The sequence below is a fragment of the Microtus ochrogaster genome, linkage group LG2, assembly GCF_000317375.1.
Source record: "Microtus ochrogaster isolate Prairie Vole_2 linkage group LG2, MicOch1.0, whole genome shotgun sequence".
Lineage (NCBI taxonomy): Eukaryota > Metazoa > Chordata > Mammalia > Rodentia > Cricetidae > Microtus > Microtus ochrogaster.
In genome coordinates, this window is record NC_022028.1 from 33,604,698 (window position 1) to 33,630,438 (window position 25,741).

Genomic DNA, 25,741 nt, shown 5'->3' on the forward strand with positions numbered 1-25,741 from the left:
CAGCTGCACGGATCACTGAGAGCCAAGGGACAAGCCCCAAGCACGCACTGGGCACCACATCATTTACAGAACAGCAGCTACACTGTTTGTTCTACTTAATAGGGGACAGGGCCACCATCCAGGCCACATAGGGACAGAATATAAGTCCAATGCATCCCTGCAGAGCCAAGGACATCTCAACTGGGAGAGAAGGTGTGTAAGAAAATCCTATGTCAGAGGTCAGTTGGGGATGGGCAGACAACTAGAAAAGCCCAGGTCCTCTTTACCAGGTCGGTAGAGTACCTGGCATATAGCCTGGTCTTGATCAGAGCTAGGAAAGAATCAACTCTAGACACATCATATACCCAATAGATCCTCCTTGTCTCCCATCATCAGAGGCAGCCAGGCTATCTCTTCCTCCAGATCACCCAGAAGGGCAACTCAAACCCCCATGCCTCTGAGTTCTCGAGACCTGCCTCCACCCCTAGGCTGATGATGCAGGGCTCTGCCCCACTGGACTCCAGCTCCATCCACAAAGTAGAGCTGAGCTCTAAACTTGAAGGGAGGTAGGAACTCCTGGGAGCCTCTTGCTCTGAACAGCAGTGCTGGGACTTCACACTGTGAGTGAGCTTCCAGGTGACAACGACAGAGCCGCTCTAAAGAGGTCCCAGCTGAACCCCAGCTTCCCTTTGCTTTTCCAAGCACCAGCCCCAGCTTCCCAGAGAGCTGGAGTCATGGACAGCACATATACTGTGTAGTACGAAAAAGAATTCTTTTCAAAAGTGGTCCCCGAGGGTAGGGGAAGGGAGGGCGATGAGAAAGGAGCCGGAGGACAATAGTGAATAGAGTTAGGATTGTTTCCTGAACTCTGACTCCTCGTGGGAACAAGGTTATGAAAAGCTTTTCTTAAAATGGTTATTATTTAGTGGGCTGCCCAAAATAAACACGAACATCCATTGCACGGAGCCAAGCAGGAAGCGAGAAACATCTGGGAGACATCTGGCTGCTGGAGCACAGGGAAGTGGTAGGAAGTCGGTTGGGGAGGGGCTAGCAGGAGTCGAACGGACGTCTGCGTGCAGTGGTCACCCATAGTTACACCCTGACACGCCAGCACGCCCAGTTTGCCACACAAACACATGCACAGAAGCATGCATACAAGCACGCGGTGAGGAAGGGGGCAGACCCAGGGACCCAGTAGGACCCCAACTCATGGCAGGCTGGAGAAGGTGCATTCGGAAGCAGCCACCCTTGCCAGCAGACACCCTTGTGCTCTGCATCCTTCCCTCTTCCTTCTTCTCTGGCAGGCTGTTGTATTTATGACTGTTTGCCTTTTACCTGATCCCCTCTGTTGTTCTAGGAAAGCAGAAGGGGAAAGTGCAGAGTCTGGAGGGGACAGGAAAGCTGGGACTACCCTGTTCCATTCTAAGCAGGGAGAGGCGTAGGACAATTCTTCAGGCTCCCCTAGATCTGTCTCCTCCTTCCGTAATATCAGTTATGAGAGATGCTCCTGCCTGGCTCCCCCAGAGGGACAACACCTGAGAACAACCTAGGGAGATTGGGCCCACACCCCAGCATCCAGGCTTAGGATGCTGCCATTATACTTGGGAGGTCCCAGAGTGGAAGCCACCATCGTGAGGTAGGCACAGGCCTAGGCTGCAGACAGGAATTTCATGCTGCCCTATGGAGACCTGAGATGGCCTGGATTTTACAATTGGTACCCGGCACCAGTTCTCTGTGAGGGAATTATCATATGGAGGGGTATAGTGAGCTACCTCTCATACCTGGGAAATTCATACCACACACCCCACAAAAAGACCCAGGGATTCAGAGAACAAGTGTAGCTCTTGTTCTGTCTGCAGGGACACGGGCCCCAACCCTCTGAGAAGACATGACAGTCAAGCAGGGGGCAGCACCATCCAAGAGCCTGAACCCAGCCAGGGCCACCATCTTTCGGCTGCAAAAGAGCTTCTGCCATGAGCTATGTCCACACACTGTCCTGTCTCAGGGGCAAATGATACTGCCTGGAACACTTCTGTCCTCCCAAAGAGGACAGTTCTGCTGGGTATTTGTCCCCCTCCCCCAGCAAGTGCTGTCTGCCTACTGTTCAACGCAACCTCTGTTCTCCTGTGGAGACTTCCTTCTGTGCAGAACCAGCCTGGAGAACTCCAAAGTGCCTCAGCTTCCTTACCTGCACAAGTGAGATTGTCACACCCTGGTGGGATGGAGTGTGCAGCAAGCTGAAGCTATTACCTGTCCTGGAAGGCAGAGCCCCTCCCTGCTCTACTGGGAGGCACTAGGGTAGCTAACTAAGAAAGGCCATGAGCCTCAGACAGGTGGGGCCGCTGCAGCCTGAGTGCCGGGCTGTGCGCAAGTCCACTGCCACAATTTGGGTGATCTCTTCAAGTGGGAGCGCATCCATTTTGCTGCCCAGGATAAAGGACAGCACAGTAGCAGATCTTAGGAGTTTGAAATCACTACAAACCTGGCCTTACCCCACCTAGTAGCCTGGAGGCATCACTATGTTCCTGTGCCCCTGGGTGGCACTGAACTCAGGGTGGCTCTGGGTGTCCCCCTGGGCAGGTCACAGGAGGTTCCCCACAGCTCTACCAGCCTATGATTCAGAGACCTCCTACAGATGGGTCAGGCTAAGAAGACCTGCTGATTCCCTGCCTGGGATCACTGCTGGTTCAAGTCCAGAGCATCCCTGTACAGGACCCAAAAAAGATAAGCCTAACTGGTACATCTTCGCCTCTGTGCCCTCTCCCTACCTGATATGGTACCAGGTTCCATGATGCCAAAGCTGGTGGCTCTCAGACCCCCAAGGCTGAGCTGCAAGTGAGAACACCCAGTATCTGAGGCCTTCAAAGCCTCTGAGACAGTTGGGGCCTGAGTAGGAAACCTGCAGAGAGGATTCACAGTCCCTCCCGGGACCACCTTAGCCTAGGTGACCCACAAGGCTTCTTGGACCTGAAGGTAGGATGCAAGCAAGACCCTACCTATCTGATTGCTTCACTCCCCTGTTTCCTCATGGGTAGCCCTAGTTTCTCCTTCCATATAGGCCTAGTGCTCAAAGCAGGCCCTGGCACACTGGAAGCCTTTTGATGAACACCGAGTCTAAAATTAAACAAAACCACTGAACTTACAGCCTCGGGCTGCTCGTTTCAGAAAGGGTCATCCAAATGTGCCCTCTAGGCAGGGATCCACTTTCTTGGCCCCTTGGGCCTGAATACCAGAGAAGAGAGTCTGCCTAGGCCACAGGTATGCTCAGGACAGAAAGACAGAGAGAGGACTAGGAATAGCAAGCTTACACAGCCCTGCTCTAACCCACCCCCACCCCACCCCCACTCCCTCCATAACCCCCACCCCTTACCCCCCCACCCCGTCTCTAAGACATCAGGCTGAGAAGTGAGGTCATGGTGGGTACAAGAGGGCTCATATGAGGCCATCATGCTCCTGCCTATGCACAGGTGCAACCCTTAAGAAGTTGTTGCATAGGCCCAGGGAACCCCAAAGTCTAAGTAAGGGATGAGAGGAGATAGACCTAACAGGTCCTACCACTTGCACCTTCCTGACCTCTTGGCTCCATTCACAGTGTGGGCCTTCCCGAGGCAGGCCATGGTACCACCCTCCATGGCTGGGCTACTGGCTACCCTCCCTTTGACTCCTTGATGGAGTCTTAAAGACCCTTCACTAGAGAAAGGGGAGATTGCATTGGGGAGGAATCCACATGTCCTTGCTACCAAGTGGCTGGTCCCGAGGTGGGAAGGGGCAGCAGTCAGAAAATGGCAAATTCAAGCATAACACCAACAGTAGTCTCAAGTGTCCCAAAGCTGTCCTGGGCCTCCCAGCAGGAGAGCAAAGCCTTGTGTGGGCAGGCCACATCCGGATGCCTGTGGGTACAGCTCACAGTCTCGGGGCTCCCGCTGAGGGGAACACAGCGGTACAGGGGTGGGGAAGGAAGGTTCAACAGGGGCTGCACCTACCGCCTCCCCCCACTTGCCTAAAGCTTCTGTTTTCACCAAAGCTCAAGGACAGCCCTCCCGTGGCCAGAAGTTCCTAGTGGACAGGTCCAGTGACTTACACACATATGGCTCACAATGAGCATCCAGAAAAAATTCATTTATTTTTCTTAAATAAAGCATAGCTCATAAACTTATCAATTATTATTATTATTTTATCTGTAGGTGTGTTTTGCCTGAATGTACATTTGTGCACCACATACATGCTTAGTGCCTGAGTAGGTGCTGAGCCTCCATGTGGGGGCTGGGAATCGAACTCAGGTCTTTCAACAACTATAAGTGCCCTTAACCAATGAGCCAACTCTTCAGCTCCCAGACCTACATTTGATCACGTGGAGACCATAGGACAGACATTCAGGAAGCTGATCTGGGGAACTTGGGCTTCAAGTCCCTCAAAAGCCATCCAGCACTGACTACCACACCCACCCACAAGGGAGTCCTGCTCTTGCACTGGTAGAATGAGCCCACAGGCCCTCTCACTAACATCCCAGCTGCTCCTGAGCAAGACGGGATGGAGAAATGTGCCTATGATGTTAATGGACCTGCATGAGGAGCCTCTAACTGCTCAGACCTGAGGCACCACACCTACTTTGTCCACCTATTTATTCCCTGCTAGTTTTTAGGTCTAAAGAAACCTCTTCTGGGGGTAACTAGGCTCTCCTAAGGGTGGAGCCATTGTCTCATGCAGATTCTTATATGGGAAATGAAACCCAGCCACAATTCCTAGAGCTACCTCCTACCCACCAGCCGGTCTCCAGGAATGTCCTGGGAGAAAAAACTTTGGCCATGTTTCCAAGGAAGAGAGCAGACAGCCTTCCCTAGATTACAGGTAGCCTGGAAGGAGAGGAAGTACCTAGCTAGGGTGAGTGACTTGCAGAGGGCCTTCTCAAACCTGACCCTGCTCTTCCTCTACCTGGGACAGCTCACAGAGGAGAGAGGAGCAAGGAAGTCCCTAGCCATCATGGGTAACTCCTTCCAGAGGAGATCCAGACACTCCCTTCCGAAGCCTGGGAAGAGGTGTGGAAGGGTCTGCACAGCCAGAAAGAAACAACAAAGAGCCTGCCACGAGGTCTGTGGGAAGTGACAAGCTAAAACGGCAGGCTAATCTGTGTGGAGGTGAGGCGGGTAGACAGAGGTCAGCAATGGCAGGTCTAGCCATGGATCCACACAGACCAGCTCTTCCCCTGCTCTTAGGAGATCCCTGGGAGAGCCCCGGCAAGCCCTGGTGGATTTTGCCTGGCTCTCCAAATCTCTTCTCTGAAGCAGTCTGTACATGAGTTTTACAAAGGACCAGTGCCTGGCACGCCACCTCATGGAAAGGCCGGGGATCCCTAACAGGAAGCTAGCAAGTTCTCCATTGGGGACTGGGGGCCATGGGCTTTCCTGTTTCCATGCTCCTATTTGAACAGATGCCCCAGATTCCTATCAGGGACGGGAAGGGGGGCGGGGTGGTGGGAATCAATGGCAGCAGCTGTTTATGGGGAAGTTAATGGAGCTCTGCCTCCCCTCCCCTGCACCTGGGGGGAGATAGGGAAGGGAGGACCAGGTTCCCAGTTACCTGCACAGGGGCCTCCCCCACCTCCTCACTTCTCCCAGCTCAGGTTACAGCCTGCTCCCACTGCCCCACCCCCACTCCAGACCCTCTGGCCGACTGCAGATAAAAAACAGACTCGAGATAAGTACTGGCGTACCAGCACACCGCTCCTCCCCAGTAATGACACTTCCAGCTTCCAGACAGGGGTCCTTGAGCTGAGGATGGAGTCAGGAAGCTTCTGGCCCAACCTCACTGCACACCTGAGCATGGGGTGTATAAACACTTCGTGAAGGCGGTGGCTGTCCCACTAACCGGTGCTCAGAACGCACCAGGCTCTGTGCTAAGGACCTTCGGTGACTTCACTGCCATCTACCCATTTTACAGACTAGAGAACTGTGGCTACTCGACGACAGGACCAGTTAGAGGGAAGGATGAGTTTCAGATCTAGGCTCCAGTAGGAGCACCAGGCCAGAAGGTTCTCTGAACAAAGGACTGAACTTCGTGGCATTGCTATCAGGCAGAATGCTCTGGATTCTATTGTGTGGAGTGGACGCTCAGGTAGACTCAGTAACTTGTCCTAAGGACCAAGAGATGGGAGCGGCAACTTAAAGCCAATCAGTTGTCAGCACCTGTTCCTAGAAGCACACATCTTAGTGGCAATAAAAAGAGGGACCCCTGGCGGAACAAGCATTTGGTCCCAAGGTGGCCTCTGCTCACACCCAAAGAGACCAATCCTGGCTCTTCGGCCTCTGCTGTTCATCCCACACTAGGCTCCTGGCCTTTCTTCACTCTGGGCAGGTCCTTCTATCAGCTTGCACACACCCACTCCCACCTCCCCCTAACTCCTACAGTTCTGGAGCCCCACCCATATCCACAAGGCTTCACGACTAGGTAGTAAAGAACCCAACTCCTGAGCTGTCCTGCCAAGATGTGAACTCCATCTAGATGTTCTTTCTCTCTCTGTCTCTCTGTCTCTCTCTCTGTCCCTCTCCCTCTCCCTCTCCCTCTCTCCCTGAGACAGGGTTTCTCTGTGTAGTCCTGGCTGTCCTGGAACCCAAAACACACAAGCAAAGAGGCCATGACAGGGCGCTAATCAAGGTCGGGTGGGAGACCCGGCTCCCAGAAGCTCCACGAGGTACTTTACTCTGTGGGTGCTCTGCTGAGGGCTTAAGGACAACTCCTCCTAGCCCTAGATTGTATATTTATGAGCTGAAAGGCTGGAGGGGGGATGGAAGTGATGCTCAGGAGGAACCCGGCGCATACCGCTAGATTTTCAGCCTTCTGATTCCTACTCCAGGAAGCCATAAAAGATGATCTTGGGGGGAGGGCGCTGGCAGGGAGACTGGGGGCAGGGCATGTGGGGAGTCTTTAACAAAGCCTGCACAAGCAAAGAGTGCTAGGTGGGATGGCCTTGGCCTCCTCATAGGCTCTATATATCCGGTACTGGGGCTCCTGCCTGTGCTGTATCATGGGCTGGACTCATAATTATGGAAATCTACACCAGGCCTAGGTGAAGTTGGCAGGGTTCGGGAAAGTGGTGTCTGTTCCCTCCTGTCCGGACCACAAGACATCCTCAGTTTGTAGCAGAAACATGAGAAATCCAGGAACTTGCCCCCCTCCTTAAATTACAAAGTCCATAAGTGACAAGACATGAGCCAGAGCAAAGGGCTCACTTTCAGTGAGCAGAGCTGCAATGCTGGTACCAGGAGTGGACCAGACTGCAGGTTTGCCAATGGGCTTGGTGCTCCCTTCTGGCCTTGAATGGGCCATCCTCCAGTGGACTGCCTGTGAGGCCCGAAGCTCCGAGGGTAGAAGACGGGCTCTAAGGCTGAGATTCTAGCTGAAGCCAGTCTATCTTGGAAGACCACTCCCCAGTCTCTGGCTGGGCTCCGGGAGCCTTCTGGCACTCCCTTTCCACGTTCCCAAGTGTCCTGAGCCCTTCCCAGGCCAGCTGCTCCCACAGGATGTGGGTGTCTGGCTGGCTGCAATCTCTACCACATCCCCTCTGGGCACTGTCCAGGCCCGAGGCTGATGAGTGCTTGCCCACAGAAGTGACCCCACCCTCGGTCTCCATCTTGGCCTGCTCTGATCCAGTCTCCAGTCTGCGTGCCCACTTTTCTCTCATGAAAGCTGGTCAGTCTTACCCTTAGGAAACCAATCCTAGGCTTGGGGCTAAACCTCCCGTGGAGCTTAGAAAAAAAAAACACAGATGGGTGAGGGCCTGGGGGTGGAGGTGGGGGTTGGGGGTGGGGCGGGAGGGCTTGTCAACTGGTCCCACCTCTGACTAGCTCTGAGCTCTCGGCACAGTCCCTAGTGGCCCCCTAGAGAGGGGCTGTCTGCAGATAATCAGGGGACAGATTTGGAAAGAAGGAGGAAAAAAAAAGCACCCAGGCGCCAGACAGGATCCTTATCGGCTGGGGCGGAATGTCAGAGGCAGCACAGTGGTGCAGGAGGCCTGTAGGAGGCCGCATCTGCATCGGCAGCCTGGGAGGGTAGAGGGGACCTGCCTGGGTCCTAGGGGACAGGCGTGGGGGGAGGGCTTGCTGGCCCAGACAGGCAGGAATGTGGCCTACCCGGAAAGGGCTAGATGCCACATCCTGCAACCTCCCCTTAGCGCTCTCTAAACTCTCACCTCCCCCAACTGAGATGGGAGAGAGACCAAGGTTCCCAACAAGAACACCCAGACCCACCAGTCCCTATCTGGCAGGGCTGTTTGCGTCACAAGACTTAACTGGGTCCTCTGGCAAGCTGTACTCCTGTACCCCAGAAACCCCATGCAGGTCTTGCTCCACATTCTAGGACACCTAGGACACTTGTCCCCTCCCCAAAGACAGACAGAGAGAGAGACAGAGAGAGAGAGAGAGAGAGAGAGAGAGAGAGAGAGAGAGAGAGAGAGAGAACACGCACGAGGAAAACACCACACAAAGGCAGGACCCAGCAGCCCTAAGAAGGCCACGGAGGTGCACTATGGTCCCTGGAACACGGTCAGTGAAACCCCAGCTGCAGCTTGTTCCAGAGTGGAAGGCAGGTTTCTGGTGGGTGACGGATTCCCTGGCCAGGAGGGTCCTGTGCCTTTCCTCGGTGTCAGGGTCACCGGCATAGTCCCCAGGTACCCATTCAAATCCAGGATCTGCCACTGTGAACCTGGAGCTAGCATACTGAAGCACCTACAGCTGGAAGCGTCAGCATCCTTAGCTATACAATGGGCTTTCCAGTGTTAACATTCCATGGCTCCTGTACTGGACCTCAGAGCCCTGAGACCTGAAACTCACTGTAACAAGAATGCCTGTGGACAGAACAACTCTCTCTCTCTCTCTCTCTCTCTCTCTCACACACACACACACACACACACACACACACTGTTCACAGAACATCAGACTGTGCCCATGTGTTCTGGGGCATCCTGGGGCCACCTGGGGCCTTGGTTCTAACTTCCTGGTTACCTCAGCCAGGGGCAGTAGCTGGGGACTATGGGTGGCTGAGCTAGAGGGCATCTCCTCTGTGCTGCAGCCCCAGGAGGATCTGGCCGGCCTGTCACTGTCTGTTGCAGAGCTGGCCCCCATTAGCAGATCTGGATGCTAAATGGAGCAAGGAATCCAGAACCAGGACAGGGCAGTGGCTGTCCTTGGGGTTGAAGTGATGTACAGAGGCCTGGGGAGTCATGGGGGAGGTAAGACAATGGGAGTGGGTGGGAGTCCAGGCAAACAGGTTTAGCCAGTGGAAGGGACATTGAGAGAGCTAGCAGGAACCTCCAGCATTTTCCGGGCTGTTATTCTAGGGAGCTTTTTATTTATTCAGAGGCTGGGGATGCGGCTTAACAGCTGTCAGCTCAATATTTATTACAGGTGCATCAGCCTGTACCACGGACCCTGCGATGGGGTGACCACAGGACCCTCTTCCCCCATCGCCTCGGTGTGGAGCATGCTCGAAAACCTACAAGGAAAGGCTGAAGGTCTGACTTTCCTGAAAGTTAACCAAAGCCAGCTCTTGGTTTACTTTCGGGGAAACTGAGGCATCACCCTAGCGCAAGGTCACAGAGCATACTGGCCATTATAATAAACTAACGCTCTGGGAGATGAAAGATTCCAGACCACATTCAGAGACATAGTAGGAACCTGCATGTCAGCCCAGGCTAGGTGTGGACAGAACTAGGCCAAATCCTGAGGTGAGACTGCAGCCATGCTTCCAAGATGCTCAAGCTCCCAGTGCCTCAGTTTCTTCCTCTACATAAATCGCCCACCTTATACCCTGGCTGGAAGACTACAGGAACCCAGAAGGTACCCTGCAGCTCATTTCTGTACGGCCTGGGAAGTGCTAAGAAGAGGCTCAGGGTGGAGACTTATGTCTGTTCATGGTCACCAAGTGCCTTCCTTATTAGGTTTCTAACAAAGGCTTCTAAAGAAGGCAGAGGCAACCAATAAATCCTCACCAAGAGTCCCTTCCTAACTGACTGAAGACATGTAAATGACCCAACACATGACTGGGAGTGCCAACTGGCGGAAGTGGTGGTGACATCATGCGCCCATCCGGCTCCAAGCCTTCCAGCAGCCTGAGGTCAGCTCGCAGAGCCATGGCACCTCCCCCAGGAGCCCCACACTGAGCCAAGTGGAGCCTGGCACTGCCAGGGCCAGGGCTGGGCTGCCAGCCCGGATTCCGTGAGTCCTTCCTTCCTCACATACCCTCTGGGTGATGGCGTCTCCTCCCGTCCCCTCCTCCATCGCATCTCTGAACAGCATTTCCCCGGCAAACGTGAGATTGCTGCTTCTCATATAACACATGAGCTGTGGTGTGAACTTCTGGTAAATGAAGATCTTATTTAAACTGCATGCTATCAGGGGAGAAGAGACAGGTTCCAACATAGCTCAGCTGTCATGCCAGAAAATGGAGGTGCTGGGGGTATTGGGGCCCAGAGCCATCAGTGTTTCTGAGAGGAGCTGGGAGAGGGGCAACAGGGCCCTGGACAGAAGTTTGCATTTATTTGGGAGGGACAGACAGGGTACCAGTTTCCAAGGAGGGTTTGGCAAGGAGGTTACCCCTCCAGGGAACTGTTGGCTATGTGGAACAGAAGAATAGCCTAAGGTCATAAGACATCCCCAGAAAGGCAAAATTTGGATGGGGTATGAGAGCCAGAGCATACATGATCCCAGCCCTCTGCCTTCTTAGCATAACAGAACCACGGAGGAGCTCTTAGGTCCAAGCCTGCAGTCACTGAAGCCAGAAACTCTGAGTGGATCTGGGTGCCCCAGGATCCCACCGTTCAGCCAAGGCTGGAGAATCACAGAACCAGAATCACCTGGAGCCTTGCCAAGTCCCGTTGTCTATGCCAGACCTAGATCTGCGAAGCGCGGTGGAGAAAGCCAGGTGCGTGAACTTGGGGCAAACTCGGGGGGCCGAGGCTCCCTAATGATACAGTATTCATTTTGCAATCAACTGCTCACTGAGGCCCGCTCTGGGACGGACACAGCCCTGCCCCTGCAGAGTGAGACACCAGGTAGGTGTCTGATGAAGCAGAGAACTTCTGTGTATACATCCATGATAACTTCAGGGGGTAGCAAGTCCTGATGGGTGGTTTGGACCTTTCTAGGAGGGGACATCGGAGCTCACACAGAACAAAAAAGGAGTCAGGTCAAGCTTGGGGTCCCAACACCTCACAGTGGGGCAGGTTTCCTTATGTGAAAACAAATGAGCTATGGAACCCACACTCTGGTCAACACCGCTCACATTCACAGGGTGCCCATGGTGGTACCCTGCCATGTTTAAATGGCAGGAAATACTTGAGGCCAGTGGGCATGACAGCTGTTCTCTCTACCCACGAAATCCTACAGGCTACTGGGCTATGGGGACACTAGAAAGTGTCCAACTGCAAGAAGAAAGGGGCTAAGCGAGCCCTCCATCTAACAGATAGAGAAACTGAGGCTCAAAGAGACGTGCACAGCTTGGATGTGGCATCTCTGCTTTGAAAGGGTTAAGGGGACAATGGCCCCACTGTGCCCTAGCTTGCTGTCTTCTCAGTCTTCACCAACAGCAGCCCCTTGCATCAAGTCTCGGTCACTGGTCACTCAGTTGCTCTCTATGTAAACAACCTGTTCTGGCCATGCTGCAAGCCTGGGGCACATCCAGGGCACCTCATGGCTCCCTGAGTTTGGGAGGGAAGAGTGGGGGTGACCTTTTCTCTCACACTATCAAAACCAACAAAGCCCAGACAGAATGGGGCTAGATAAGGAAGGCTCCGGAGTCTGAAGTTTGGTGGGATCCAGAGTCTCTCATGTTGGAAACATAGTCCCAGCTGGCCACCCCTCAGTCACATGAAGAAAGAGAGCAGAATATAATTGGGTTAGCGAGGGTGACCCATGTACCCATGAAGAAGCTAGGGGAGCATCTTCAGGAGGTTCCAGCTCAGGAAAAGCAGCCTGAGACACTGGTCATTCAGTGGACAGACAAGTGAAATCAATTTCTAGTTTGGCCCCTGGCTTGCTTAGGTCATCCCTGATTCTACCTTTGGGGTAAGGCCTGGAAGCCAGTCTCAATGGCCTTGACTCTGCTGGACGCCCTCTCTGAGCCTACAGTTGGAGGATGGGGGTCCTGCTCAATCAGAAAAAGGCTTGCCTTGAGTTTGATCTCCATACCCTTGTAATCTCAGCACTGGGGAGGCAGAGACAGGCGGATTCCTAGAGCCAATTGACTTAATCTGCTACGCAAGTAAGTTCCAGCCCAACGAGAGACCTGTCTCAAAAAGAGATAGGTAGGTGGTCCCTGGAAAGTGACACCCCAGGCTGTACTCTGACCTCCCCACACCTGGGCAGCTTCACACACAGGAATACATACCTAGACCAAACAAGGAGAAACATTGCAGGGCGAAAATACAAGCCTTGGGAGGCATGCAGTAGACCATGCCGCCACACCTCTGCCTCAGGACATACTTGGACAGCAGATTCTCACTCTGGTTCCTGCTCAAGTCCAGGGGACATTCTCATGTGCTCTATTAGGACCATAAACGTGAGAATTCCCTAGAAGGAGCCTTGGAAAGGAAGTCGGGGAAGTGACCGTGAGAGACTCCGAGCACACGGGGATTTGGTTTGGTTTCTTTCTGCAGCAGACACCAGGGCATCCTGGCAGTGGGCAAAAACTCTGGTATAGTGATCAGGGTGGGAAGCGAGCAGGGAGGCTGCCAGTGGTCCTTTCAGAAGAGGCAGACTCTCAGCCACGCCCCCTCCTCAATAAGGTCACAGGATCCTGGGCAGTATGGACAGCATCATCAAGTTGTTACAAGGGTTCACTGACTAACTACCAAGCAGGATTCTCAGGCTGGAGCATGGTCTTCCAGCCATTGGCTTTAGTGTCCCTGCCTTGCCCACACCACGGGCACGCTAAGGGTATTCAGCCCCATCTCTCCTGGATGCCGCTGGCATACTCCTGACATAGCACCCCTACCTACACCCTAGTAAACATGTGCTCCCTGGCTGTACTTAAATGGCCAAGGGCTGCCTGAGGCTGGGGCCGGCTTTGGAAAAGCCCCATCATTCCACCTGTCTGAAGCACTTTACCTTAGACCCCATTACATGGTGACTGCAGACTGGAAAGTCTGCACTTCAGGATAGTTCCAGTTCCTTCCCATCACTCAGCATCCATGACTCTACCAGTAAGCATCCGACATCTCCCTCTGGCCTCCACCTGCACATGTATGCGGATGTTTGCAACAATTACAACTGTACACGTGTGTGCATATATCACACACACATACACCATACACATAGAAAAATAAAAGAGAGTGGAACCAGACAGCAATCATAAGCACAACTATGGGATGGGTTCTCCGACATCCACATGCCTGATCGAATCCAGCCCTTGGTGGTCTGTCTGAAAGGGCTATGTTAGTCCTGCATCTCAGATAGGGAAACTGGGCAAACAGTAAATCCACTTGGCCAATGGCAGACCACTGGCAACTGAAGGATCCTGGGGATTCCAGAACCCAGCCCCCCTCAAAATGCATTCTTTGTCTGAGAGTTAGAGTAATTTACAAATGCTTTGCATCTGACCCAAGGTAGGAAGCAGGGTGACCCCAGGAACTAAAGGGGAAGGGGACTGTGTCATCCCCACAGACTTCAGCACTGGGGTGGTAAGGTGGTGCCCAGTGGTCAGGTGTGCAGTCAGTAGGCACTTTGTGAACCTCCTGGAGTCCACATGGCAGGACCCTCGTCATGCACCCTTCCAATCTCAGCATCCTCTGCCTTGACCTCTCTGTCTCAGGCTCTAGACAGCCTGGCCGGTCCATGGCAGACCAGAAGGGAACAAAACACACAGGTCTGCCTGTCCGTTTTCTACAGACGGGTGGCCAGCAGAGGCTTATGTAACTTCTACAGGGCATGGCAGATGGTGCCCTAGCTCACGTGCCATCCAAGCTGGAGCTGACACTAACCTGGCCTGACATGGCACCCGGTCTCCTCTGCTATGAACACAGGGTCCATGCCAGGGAATCGGGGCATGGAGAGGTGTGGAAAGTGGCCCAAACGTTCGTCATTCAGATCAGTAGTCATGGCCCAGTCAGGCCCAGCAAGAAGCCAAGGTCCACTCGCTAGCAGGCAGGTTCCAGCCATGTAGGAAGGGAACATGGTGCCCTCCTTGCTGTCCCGGTTTTGGGACAGTACCTTCCCTGAGTCAAGGCTTCTGGGGTTCAGACAACAGTTTCCTTAGCATGGGCCTCTGGGAGATGCAGAGCTGGTTGCTTGCTTGGCTTTGGCCAACTCAGTTCCCTTGTTTCTCTTCCAGGATTTGTGAACTGAGGCGGCTGGAGGGTCTATGTTATCTGTGAGTCACCCTGAGACTTGGCCTTTGGGCCAAAGCTTCCACGCTCCTGAAAATTCTTCAGATAATACAGGCTCTATCACAGATAACCCCTGGGATCTACAAGTCACTTCACGGACCAATTTGAGTCTTATCCAAGAAGGCTGCAAAGAATCTCAGAACTCCCTAAGCTGATCCCTTCCACCTTCAGTCCAATACAGCCTGTCAAGCTACACTTTCTAGGAAGAAGAAAGGTGAACAGGGAGTTATGGGTAGGCTCCCTCCTTTCAATGGTTCTGTTTATCATATGCAATCTTCCCAATAACCACCAGGTCCGCCACTTTCAGACAGGAGAGCCCCAGAGCTCAGGGAACTGTACTTAGATATGCAGCCAGGACTTGAACCTGTGTTTTCTGATTCCAGGATGAACCCTGCTTATTTGACTAGAGGAAGCACAGAGAGGCCAAGAAACTGTTTAATGCTACCCATCAGATTGGCTTTGGGACTGAGACTAGAATTAGGCTTCCAGTTTCTCCCAAGGTTTTCCCAGCTATTCGTGTGTGTGTGTGTATGTGTGTGTGTGTGTGTGTGTGTGTGTGAGAGAGAGAGAGAGAGAGAGAGAGAGAGAGAGAGAGAGAGAGAGAGAGAGAAGAGGGAGTGAGGGAGAAGAGGAGGGGTGAGAGGAGACAAACTAAGTACAGCTGGCAAGCAAGGAAATGTGAGGCCAGATGAAATTTGCAGCAGGGGTCACTGTGCACAGCAGCCCTGGCTGCTAAGCTGCCAGACAGGAGTTCAGACCAGCCTGTGACTCCTGGCAAGGGCCGGTGGGTACCAGCTGTGAGGGTGGTAGCTGAGCCAGGCATCTTGCTTGCCTCAGCCAAGGGCCTGGGGATATTTATCTCCTAGGAATGCTCTTGAATCGTACTGCTGGGATGTGCCACGGACAGCCTTGGGCAGCCTGACCCTGCAGCCAAATCTGCTACCCTCACTAGGTCTCACTCATGCCAAGAAGCTAGGGGCAATTGCTGCGGAAGGCTGGGCCTGGACTCAAACCCTGGCCCTGAGCCTCCCCACATGCTGCTTAGTCTGCACCTGCTGCAGGCAAGCAGAGCCAATGTCCATGCAAGGGGCACTCTGCACAGCTACAAGCAGTGATCAATGGGCTTGGGCATGCAAATGGGATACAAGTTTGTTTTATTTAGAGGTAGAGCCCTGGAACTGGCTATGTAGGCCGAATTGGTCTCGAACTTATGATATACCGGCCTCTGCCTACTGAGCACTGGGGTTACAGGTATGTGTCACCATGCCTGATCAACTGCAAACATTTTACAGCCCAGCTTGTGTCTAGTCTGCTCTCTCCCCACACAGCGGGGACCAGGACACCAAGCTGCAAAACTTGGTTAATTCCTTGTTGGCTTCGTTAGATTTATTGAACAAATTCTTTCTTACCCAAGGGCCCTGGCCTCTGAGTACACAGCACTTGCTGCGCCCGATCTTGGTAAGCACTTAGTAAAGACAGAAAGAGTAGAGGAAGTACTCAGGCAAGGCAGAGGGGAGGCGGTGAGCAGAGGACCGGGAATCTCCCAATCTCCAGTTACTCATCCAGGCAGCCGGGCAGCAGTCAGAGCTCCCTCCTGGCCAGTGGCGTCTGTTCATAGCTTCCTCCCTGTCTCACTTTGCCGCTACTGAGCACCTGACATTGTGCTGGTCCTAAGATATACCAGGAAGTAAAACCAGACCCAGGCCCCCCAGCCGCTTAGTAATCACGGCTGACAGCCCCGTCACATCTCCTGGTCACTTTAACTCATCACCCTCCCAGTCCCTGCAACAAGGAAAGGGAAGCCACACGGGTGGGAAGTTGCTATTCCCTGGGACAGGCCCCACTCCAGACCACTGCTGGCTCTGCCTCTGCCCGTCACAAAACGACTTGAAGGTGCTTGGAGCAACTTTCCTGGCATTCCTGACTCAACTTCTCACGAGCTCAGCATAGTCCTCTGCATCTCCCGCTAGGTGCTGGAGCCCCAGGCTGGGCAGCCAGGCGCCGCTGATAGCATTACCAGCCACTTCACTTCAGTTCCATCCTTGACGCCAGTAATGCCTCCCCTCCGGGCGCCACCCGGGGCCTCTGGGGATTGCTAACTAGTGGGTGAGCAGAACTGAGGAAGCCTCTGAGCTACCAGGCAGCAGAGTGGCCACCAAAAGCAGAAAAGACATCCTTTTCCCTACCACCCACCCCCAGCTCTCCCACCAAGGGGGAATGCGGCCGCCAGGGGCTATGTCCCCTGTTCTCCCACAGTCACACAGGAGAGAGAGCAAGGCCCATCCCCCACTTCCAAAGGAGTGGGACAAGGAGAGGAGAGGAGAAAAGGCAAAGGACTCCAGAGGACCCCAGTTGGTGTCAGATTATGTCACGTGGCTCACCAGGGAAGGCCGTACTGTCAGGTTAGTCTCACAGAACCCAGAGCACCAAGAGGCTGAGCTACCAGGCCCAGAAACAGACACCATCACATCCTTTTAGCTCGGCCGCCCTGGGCGCTTTTCTCAGTGCTGAGCAGAGACCCCAGGCCCCAGAAGTCTTCTGGGACAGATCTGGATCTAGGTAAAACCAGAGCCTTTCTTGTGGGACTGTAGAGGTATTCTTCCCTCCACTCCCTACACAAACAATCCCTCCAGGCCTCCCCTCCTCTCCACAGCCCAAACTGCTGGACCTTCAGGGCCACTTCTCCCTTCTTCAGGAAGTCTGACCGCAGGCCCAACATGCATTTCCTGTTGTTTCTAATTCCCATAGTAACGATGACAGTGGTGACTTAGGAACAGGTATATGTATCAAGTGTAGGGCTGAGCTGGCGTTCCTGTGTCCAGTGTGTGCCCGGAATCCTCACGTCTACCCCACCAATCAGCTTCCCTTACTCCTGAAAGTGAACGGACCAGGGCCAGAGTCAGGCTGCTGGCTGTCCCATTAGAACCACTGTAGACTCCCCTTACCCCCAGCCCTGTTAAGTTTGGTTAGGGTCCCTTGTCTCCTTCAGTCTCCTGAGCCCCTAGTATCCGGGGCTCTCTGTCTTGGAGGCCAGAAGAGATGCCTACAGAGCGGGGGAGAGTGAACTTAAGTCCTAGAAGGTAATTTATAGGCAGGCAGACAGAGAGAGAAAAAGAAACAGAGACAGATCAACCGAGACTCAGGGCTGCATAATGTACACATGGGCTTTCCAGTCAATAAATTGACTTTCTGGATGGGCCTCTATAAACACAAATGAAGTGAAGTGGCTCTGGATCTTGGCTACCTCTGTCTGCTGCTAACTGCTCGCTAGAAAACCCCATAGCCCCTAAAGATCTACCATCTACCTCTTCCAAACTCCACACACGGGTAGGGAGGGAGATCAACCAATCCTGACCCAGAGGGGGAAAGAGGTGGTCCAGGGTAATAGAACAGAGGAAGAGTAAGGCCGAGTCTTAGTAAGTTCAAGGCCAGGAGGTACTGGGACACGGAGTCCGGTGGCTCCCTGCCTTCTCCAGACCTCCCTTCTCTTTCTGAGCAGGACGACAGTATGAATAGTCACCACACGCTAGGCACCTCACAACAGTCTTTCTTTGGGGTACATGCTCACACAATTTGCAAAACACCTCTATCTCACAGATGAGGGACCTGAGGCATGGCACAGTTCAGTCAGCCAGTAGATGGCAGCCTGGGGACTGGTGGGCGCTATGCTAGCCTCCTCAGAATCCTAACTGGCCACACCAGGCCCCCTACTTGGCAGATAGGGCCCTCGGAACTGGCCTCTGTGGAGGAGGTATGTGAAGACTGGGACTTGGGGGTGAGGGCAGCAAGCAGGGAATTCTCCCCTAATGCCCCAATGGGATCCCATCCCTACTTGCAAGGCTCTATCCAATTCCAAGAGTCGCGGAGAGCAGCGATGTAAGAATTCTTTCCATTCCAACGCCCTGCCCCAGGTTCTACCATGAGTCAGAGGCATCGGGGGCATCCTCAAGGGTCCCAGGGAAACCTGGATGGTGTTGGCTGGGACCCTGGCTCATCACCACCTCTAGGAAGTCCGCAGGCTTTGAGAAGCTTTCTGCTGTGCCCTCCTCTGTTGTCTTTCTGCAGCATCCAAGACTCTTAAGAACCATTTAGGATCTCTGGAATGGACATCAGGGTCCCCCTTTAGACAGTGATTTCTTTGGGAGCCAGGGTTTCAGGCCTCTGTGAGTGAGTGATCTGGACCCAGTCCTGCCTCTCAGCTTCCCAAGAGAGCATCCACCTCCCAAATGGGGTTCTCGCACGCATACCCAGAAAAGGGTTTTGTAAATTATAAAGTACCAGGCACAGGGGGTGGGGGTGTGAGGCTCCTGTCACCAAGTATTGCATCCGCATCCGAGAGTTAGAATGGTGGCAGTTCTCAGCATGGGCACAAACAGGAAAAACAGGGAGCCAATCACCAGCCTGCCACAAGCAATGGGGAAGAGCACCTGTGTTTGTGACTATGCCCAAGCCCAGTCCAAGATGCAGTATCCCTCAAGGAAGCTCTGCAAGCTCCTTCCGCAGGAAAACTTCAGAGACCCTCCTGAGAGAAATGGGCTTGCAGGAGCCACAGCCAGGTCGGAGGGCAGACGGCATAATAGGGCCATCCACTCCCACAAAAATGCTCCGGGTGAACTAGGGCTGGAGGAGGAGGTGGAGGGGTCCCAACAGCAGATTCTAGCACCCAGGCCAGACCCTTCACACAGCAGGATGCAAGATGGCACCAGGTCTTCTAGTGCTGCAGGGCAAATGGCAGGTCCAGTCCTGAAGAGGAATCCCCAGCGAGACATAATGGATGGAGCTTCCCAGACCTTTCATGACTCATGGTCCCTACATCACACACACCTGTTTATACCCAAACAAAACGAAACCATGCCCATATGACATTGCACACCCCCCCCCCCGTGCTCAAACATCCACACACTGATGCACACACACGCCACACCCTCCTATACAAAAGGTGGAAACCATAGCACACTCTGGTCCTCCTCCTCCTCCTCCTACACACACACACACACACACACACACACACACACACACACACTCTCTCTCCACACCTAAGACCGACATAACACTCACCTTCCCCTCCCCCTCCCCCAAACACGGTTCCACCTGCCACCTTCCCACTGCACATTCTCACAAACACTCCTCAGTGCAGCACAATCTCACACCCACAGGCCCGCCTTGCTGGAGCGGGGGAAGTTGCGATGCGCTAGGGGCAGCTTGGAGGAGCTGAGAAAGAGGGGCATCCGTAAGGAGGGGGGGACACAGTGCTCAATGGTTAAGTGGCACTTTGAGTTCCCAGGACTGGGCAGACTCGGACCAATTATATTGACTGGGGAGAACGGTGAGAGGTGGACACGGAACAGGAGGGTTTTAGTGCACTGTGGTTGGTACTTAGCAACACCAGGTGACGGACTGTACAGAATCCAACCCCCCAATCTTCGGAGCCGCTAATCAGACGGCTTTGTAGAAAAGGGGACAAATAGGAGCTCTCCCAGCAGCCTGGAGCTTTGGGAGGGAAAAGGAAACAAAAGGAGGGAGAGGGTAGGCAGCTGATTTATGCCTGCACTTCAGCAAATGTTTTCCCTGCCATTAGCCTCGGGAAGATCAGGAGCCAGAGGAAGGGCGCGTGGGGGGTGGGGACCTGTGGCTTAAGGAGCTCAGCCCGGGCTTGTTTGCCCGCCGGGCTGCAGCGAAGTTCCGATCCTCAGCCTCCAGATCCTACGATCCAGATTTGGCCTGTCAACTAACTCCCTGAGAACAGCCGGCAGCCGGCTTCGGAGTGCCAGTCTTCTCTCAAAAGGCTTGGGTGAGGGTTTGGGGGACGGCTCACTTGTTGCCCTAGCTCACCAAAATCGCCCAGGTCGAGGGGGAAAATCCCCCAGGCACCGTGCCATTACAGGCTCCAAAAGGGCAGGAGGTGGCGCTCCAGCACAGACTTCGGGACCCAGCCAATCGGGAGCGGAGCAGGGTTCCCGAGCCTTCGGACACATGCTTCTCCCTGAATGGTTCTCATTATGGCACTTTTAAATTCCCTTTAAAAGAGAGGGGAAAAGCACAGCCTGCACTTGTTTGGGTTCATTCTGCCTTCACAGCTTTAATGACTCCATTTGTGGAAGCTGTTTAGGAAGCTGGTGGAGAGGCGTTGGAGAAGGATGCCAGTAGAAGTGCCAGCTCAGGCCTGGCAGCAGCCTTTCCCCTCCCTTCCCCCTGGGGGCCATCTGCCTAGGCAGCAGTTTCTCTGGTAGGCTCATGACCACCCAACCTCAAGTCACAGCCGGGTACCCAGGCCCTTGCCTTTCCTGCAGATTTCAGACTCCAATTCGCCTCCTTTCTACCCCAAACCCTGCTGGTTCCCCAGGATACTTGAGGGTTGAGTACTGTTCACTCAGTCAACCTTGCTGTCCAAGCACCTGGGATAGAAGGGCTACAGCTCACCCTGCTTGTTCCCCCAAGGTCCAGGACATCCCACAGACATCGGGGTGACTCTGGGAGGGGTTTGGGAAACCAAACCTCATCCTAGCTCTGACAGACAGGAATGGCATAATACCCTTCACATAAGGATTCCATAAGCAAACCATGGCAGAAACACAGGTTCCCAAAGTGTCCCCAACTCTATAAATGAATGTGGCCATCTACAAGGCTGCCCTTTGACCATGTAGGCCAGGGAGCTTAGCCGATGACCTACATTTTGCTAAGACCAGTACCTGTGGTTGGTGTCATTTGTGAGCATCTACCTGGTCTTGGAGCCGTATTCCTGACCCTTGTCAGGCTGTGTTCTGTTAAGCAGGATTCAAGCTCCCCAAGCAACTCTCTTTCTCCATTCCTGCTACAAATCCAATCTAAACCAACTGTCAAAGTGATCCAACTTATGTGGGGCCTCAGCTTCATCCAGCATCCTGAGCCCCCAGGGAAGCTGTCCAGCCTGCTGGTGAGGGTGGAAGGATCAAGGAGCCTGAAGCACTAGCCGAGGCAGGCCCTTGAGCTCCGAGTTCAAACTCCAATTCTACTGAGTTCCAGTGTGACCCTGGGCAACTCCAAACGCCTTTCTCGAGGCCCCAGCAGTTAGAAATGTGGAACTGTTGGGTCCTATGGAACTCCCCATTGGGTAGGGAAAGGAGTGGGCCAGAGCAGAGGCATTACAGGAGAAATTCCTCCTCTGCAGTGGTACCACCACCTTTTAATGAGAAAGCCCATTAAGATATTTGAGTGGTTCATTTGTTTAAGCAAGATGGGAGCTTGTTGTGGTGTGGCGGGAGCTTAGGGTAAGGCACCAAGCCACACAAGCAACAGCAGCTCAGACACTAGGAAAACTCCCAGTTTAATTGCTCCTTTAAAAGATGATCAAGAGCTCCTTCTCCACTAACCCAGCCAGAGGCCTGGGAAGGGCTGGGTGGGGTGGGGTAGGGTGGGGTGGAAGGAGACTCCCAGGACCAGCCAGTGCTTTTGAAGTAGCGGCTCCCAGCCAGTCACTTGCTGGTTGGCATCTTCCCAAGGGTCTGAGGTTCTAGATGAGGTCTGGTTTTGATTCTTCTATCATCGAGAGCTTAATGCTTAAAAACAAAAATTCTCTGCACTCTCAAGGAGTTGCCTGTCATAGTCTCAGGAGGCAAGCGGAGCAGAGGGAAGTGCCCGCTACTTTGGAGCCGTCCCTGTAATCACTCCTGCCTCATCAATCTATCTCATGGCAGCCAGAAGGAAGTGTGGAAGAAGCCCGCTGTAGCTGAAGTTGGTCTAGCTGACATAAAGCAGGCCAGCATACTAGTCCAAAATTGGTGTGAAGTGCAGACAAGATGTGGGGAAGGCCTACATTCTAGCCTTGTTTTTCCTCATCAGTGAAATGGGATCAGGAGGGAGACACTGGAAAAACCTGAAGAGTATTCTGGTAGAAAAACGCCTCATGCCCGTGGCTGTGTGAGAAGAGGCGTGTTCCAGAAGGTAGGTTCCTAAGGGCAGCATATTCTGGGCAAAGGAAGGCTGCAGGCGGACCCCAGCAGCTGGCCCTGCTCCAGGCTGGTGGGCAGGAGGCGCCCGCCGTGCTATGTAATGAGCCCAATTCCAACACCGTTTCTGCTCGCTCGCGAGAAATCAAAGCTGGGTATTAGAGGCCATTTCTGACTGGGCACTGTTCATGCCCAAATCCATCAAAGCTCTGGGCCTGGGGTTTCTTCCGGGGAAGATGGGGGCTGAATGCTTTGTTAGGCAGAAAAAGCAGGCCATCTCCAGCATTCCTGGCCCAGCCCACCCACCCAGAGAACTCCAGGTTCACCGGTCCTATTTTCCTCCAGATGGAGTCCCAACCCCAGCAACCTTGGTATCTATTCTCGAACCCACTACCCTGCTGATAAATATATTCATATGTTTCCCAAGATGCAGCCTGACCCATGTGCCATTTCCAAACAGACTTCACTCCACCCTTCAATCACCCCACACAGCCTTAGACAGAAACTAACACCCAATCCAGCACCTCCCACATCTAACTGCACCCTTTAAAACAAGGCTGGTCATTTAGCTTGCCTCCCCCTTCCCCATCATTACCTTCCAACTTCAAAACACTGCTTTAAATACCCGAGTCTGCCCAAATCATAATTAACTCGGATCAAATGATCGAGTGTTGTAACTTTACAGCACAAGGCTTGGGGAAAAATAAAAAGTGTGTGTGTGTGTGGGGGGGGGGGTGCTTAAAAACAAGCTCTAGCCATGGGAACCATTAATTCCAGGGGAGGGACCTTTAGCGCTTTAAGAGAGGTGGGGAGGAGGGGAGAGCAGAAGTCAGCATCGTTGAGGAAGGTGGGATGGGGAAAGCCGAAAGTGCCAGTTTTCTTGGCTCATTCTAAGCCTTTGCTTAGGGGAGGCCTTTGTACAGGATGCCCCCCCCCCATTCCCTCCCACCCAACCTCGGGAGTCAAGGCATCCTGCTGGCAGTTCACCTGCTTGGGTACCGGAGAAGCTAGCGCTAGTGTGTACTTTTCCTTCCAAGGAAGATGCAGCCCACTTTGCAACGCCCAGCAGAGGCAGCAAGACACTTCCACGTTCGCAGCGGGAGAGGAGGATTAGGGGACTTTATAAACTTAGGAATCCACCAAACCCTATTAGGGCATCTTGCTGCGTCCAGGTGCGGTTTAGAGGCTCACCTGAGAATGCCAATAACCCACTTAAAATTGGGGGAAAGTCGGCAAGGGATATTACGTCCCTTCACTCTCTGCCAACACTTACTCAGAAACATCCACCAACCACGAAACCCTTCCAAACCCTACCGCGCCGCACCTCCGGAGACCAGGGTGTGCAGGACTCGGCCCCTCCCCCTTCAAAGGCTAAAGCCATCGGGCCTCGTCTCCCCAAAGGTGGAGGGGAACAAGCGCTTCCAGGGCTCCTCAGTATCCTGCTCTCTCCCTCTGAACCGCAGAATGCTGCGCGTGCTGCCCATGGGAGCCCACGGGAGCCGGGACTTGGACTTAAGTTGCAGGCAAACGGCACGGAACAAACATTCGGCCCAGGTAGCTACAGCTTTTCGGTGGCAATCGGGGGTCACCTGGAAGTGAATCAGACCCCATTCTATGGCCAAGCAACTAGCCCTTGGAGGCAGGAGCAGGGAGTTTCGGGCTTACGTGGCACCCCAGGTGGCAACGCTTCGCCCCCTCTCCCGGGCGCCGAAGCTGTTTTTTAACTTGGGTGCGCCCACCGCGTCTCCGGAGCGCAGCGACTCCCCAAGAACCACCCGAACTTGCGGTTAGAGGCTGGGACTAGCCAGATTCGCATCCCTGCGTCCCACTCCCTCTTGATCCTACCTGCTAGGCTCAGTGTCGGGTCCCAGCAGAACAGCAGCGCCAGCAGCAGCGCGCCCCGCGTCCCGCTCCGGGCCCTCATGCTCCTGTCGCCCGGCCCGGGCGCCTCTCCCTCGGGGCTCTTTCCCGGGCCCCAGCCTCGCCGCCTTCGCCTTCGCCGCCGCCTCGCCGTCCTCGCAGGCGCCCGGCAGCGCCAGCCCGTGCACTCCGTGGGCGCAGCGGCAGCCACGCTGCGCCGGGAAACCGCCCGGCTGCACGGAGCGCTCCGGGAGTCGGACGCCGCTAGGGATCCGGGCGCTTGTGCGCCCTTTCCGCGATCTCCCGCGGCGAGCGCGCTCCGCGCCCTGCTCCGAAGTTGCACGAACCCAGCAGAGTGCGCTCAGCGGCGCTCGCAGCGGCCGCGCCGCGAAGTCTGGCCGAGTGGGGTGCGCGCTCCTCTCCGCGCCCAGCGGCTCCCAGCGGCTCCTCGCCCTCCCCGCCGCCGGCCACAATGCCCAGCGCCGCGGCGCGCTCGCCCTAGAGTCAGCGGGCCGGGGCGGGGCCTCACGCGCTATGGGGCGGGGCATGGAGGACGGGGGCGGGGCCACAGGGCCCTGCGAGGGGGTACTGCACCGGTGTGCAGGCGCGGCCGAGTTGGGGCCTATCAGAGGGGACCCTCGAAGAACGTAGTCTCCAGAGCACCGAAAAATCAGTCCGCTGAGAAGCGGAGTTCACCGATTCTTCTTGCCGAAAATAAAGAAAATAAACTTTCGTGCCTTTCTTAGGTCGGGTATAAGTCGGCTTTCGCTTTTGATTCCATCTCAAAGGAGGTACGGGAGTTTTAAGAAAAACCTCAAAACACCCAAATCCTGGTGGAGCTGGGGATGTAGGTGAGGAGTTACAGTTGGGGGTATTTGGGCCTGAGTTAGGATCATGATTGGTTCTACTTCTCTGCATGACCTAGGACAGGACTCTTTACATGGGATCCGGAAGGATGGCTCTTCTGAGGATGTGGTGAACCAGCCAAGTGTGTCGGGAGGGGCCTGCTGCTGCCTCTGGCTCAGTGCAAACTTGGTTCTGCTCCTTACGCGTGTGACCTTGAAGAAGCTGCTGAGCTCTTTCCATCACTGTCATCTGTGAAATGGGGAATAGTGATGTTAACAGTCTCATGAAGGAGCAAGGAGCAGAATGGAGGAAATGGAAGGAAAGTAGTGGCATAAACGGTGGTCCCTGTTCCCAAGATTCTTGTGGGAAGTCCTGATCACCCAAAGGGGGGCCCACAAGCCTCTGTGGCCAGATGAGGTTTAGAGGATGTCTGTGCACCAGCTGACATGAACATCCCTTCAGCGAAGCCCTCCATGAACGGGTATCATTTCAGCTAATTCCTCGACTCTCTGGAGAAAGTACCATAGACACTCGCTTTATAGAGTAGAGACTGAGACACAGAGAGGCATGGCCATTTGTCCAGGATGACACAGCCAGCTCTGAGTGAGGGAATGAAGGGGATAAGGGAGATGGGGTTGGAAAAAGCCCCATTGCTGAGCATGATGGTGTATGCCTTTAATCCCAGCATTCAGAAGGCAGAAACAGGAGGATGCCTGTGAGTTTCTAGGCCAGATACCAAGGGTCTCCCTGCTACCCC

The 25,741-nt window shown here is 54.2% G+C and overlaps 1 protein-coding gene across 2 annotated transcripts in view; it reads right to left on the reverse strand.

Moving 5' to 3' along the window:
• Nucleotides 1-24,215, reverse strand: part of Unc5b (unc-5 netrin receptor B) — a 67,747-nt gene extending 43,532 nt beyond the window's left edge. For both annotated transcript variants that reach the window (XM_005360079.3, XM_005360078.3), the window contains exon 1: nt 24,124-24,215. In XM_005360079.3, the coding sequence (XP_005360136.1) occupies nt 24,124-24,202 (79 nt within the window). In that variant the 5' untranslated portion in view covers nt 24,203-24,215. The remainder of the gene's footprint in view (nt 1-24,123) is intronic.
• Nucleotides 24,216-25,741: the final 1,526 nt, after the last annotated feature.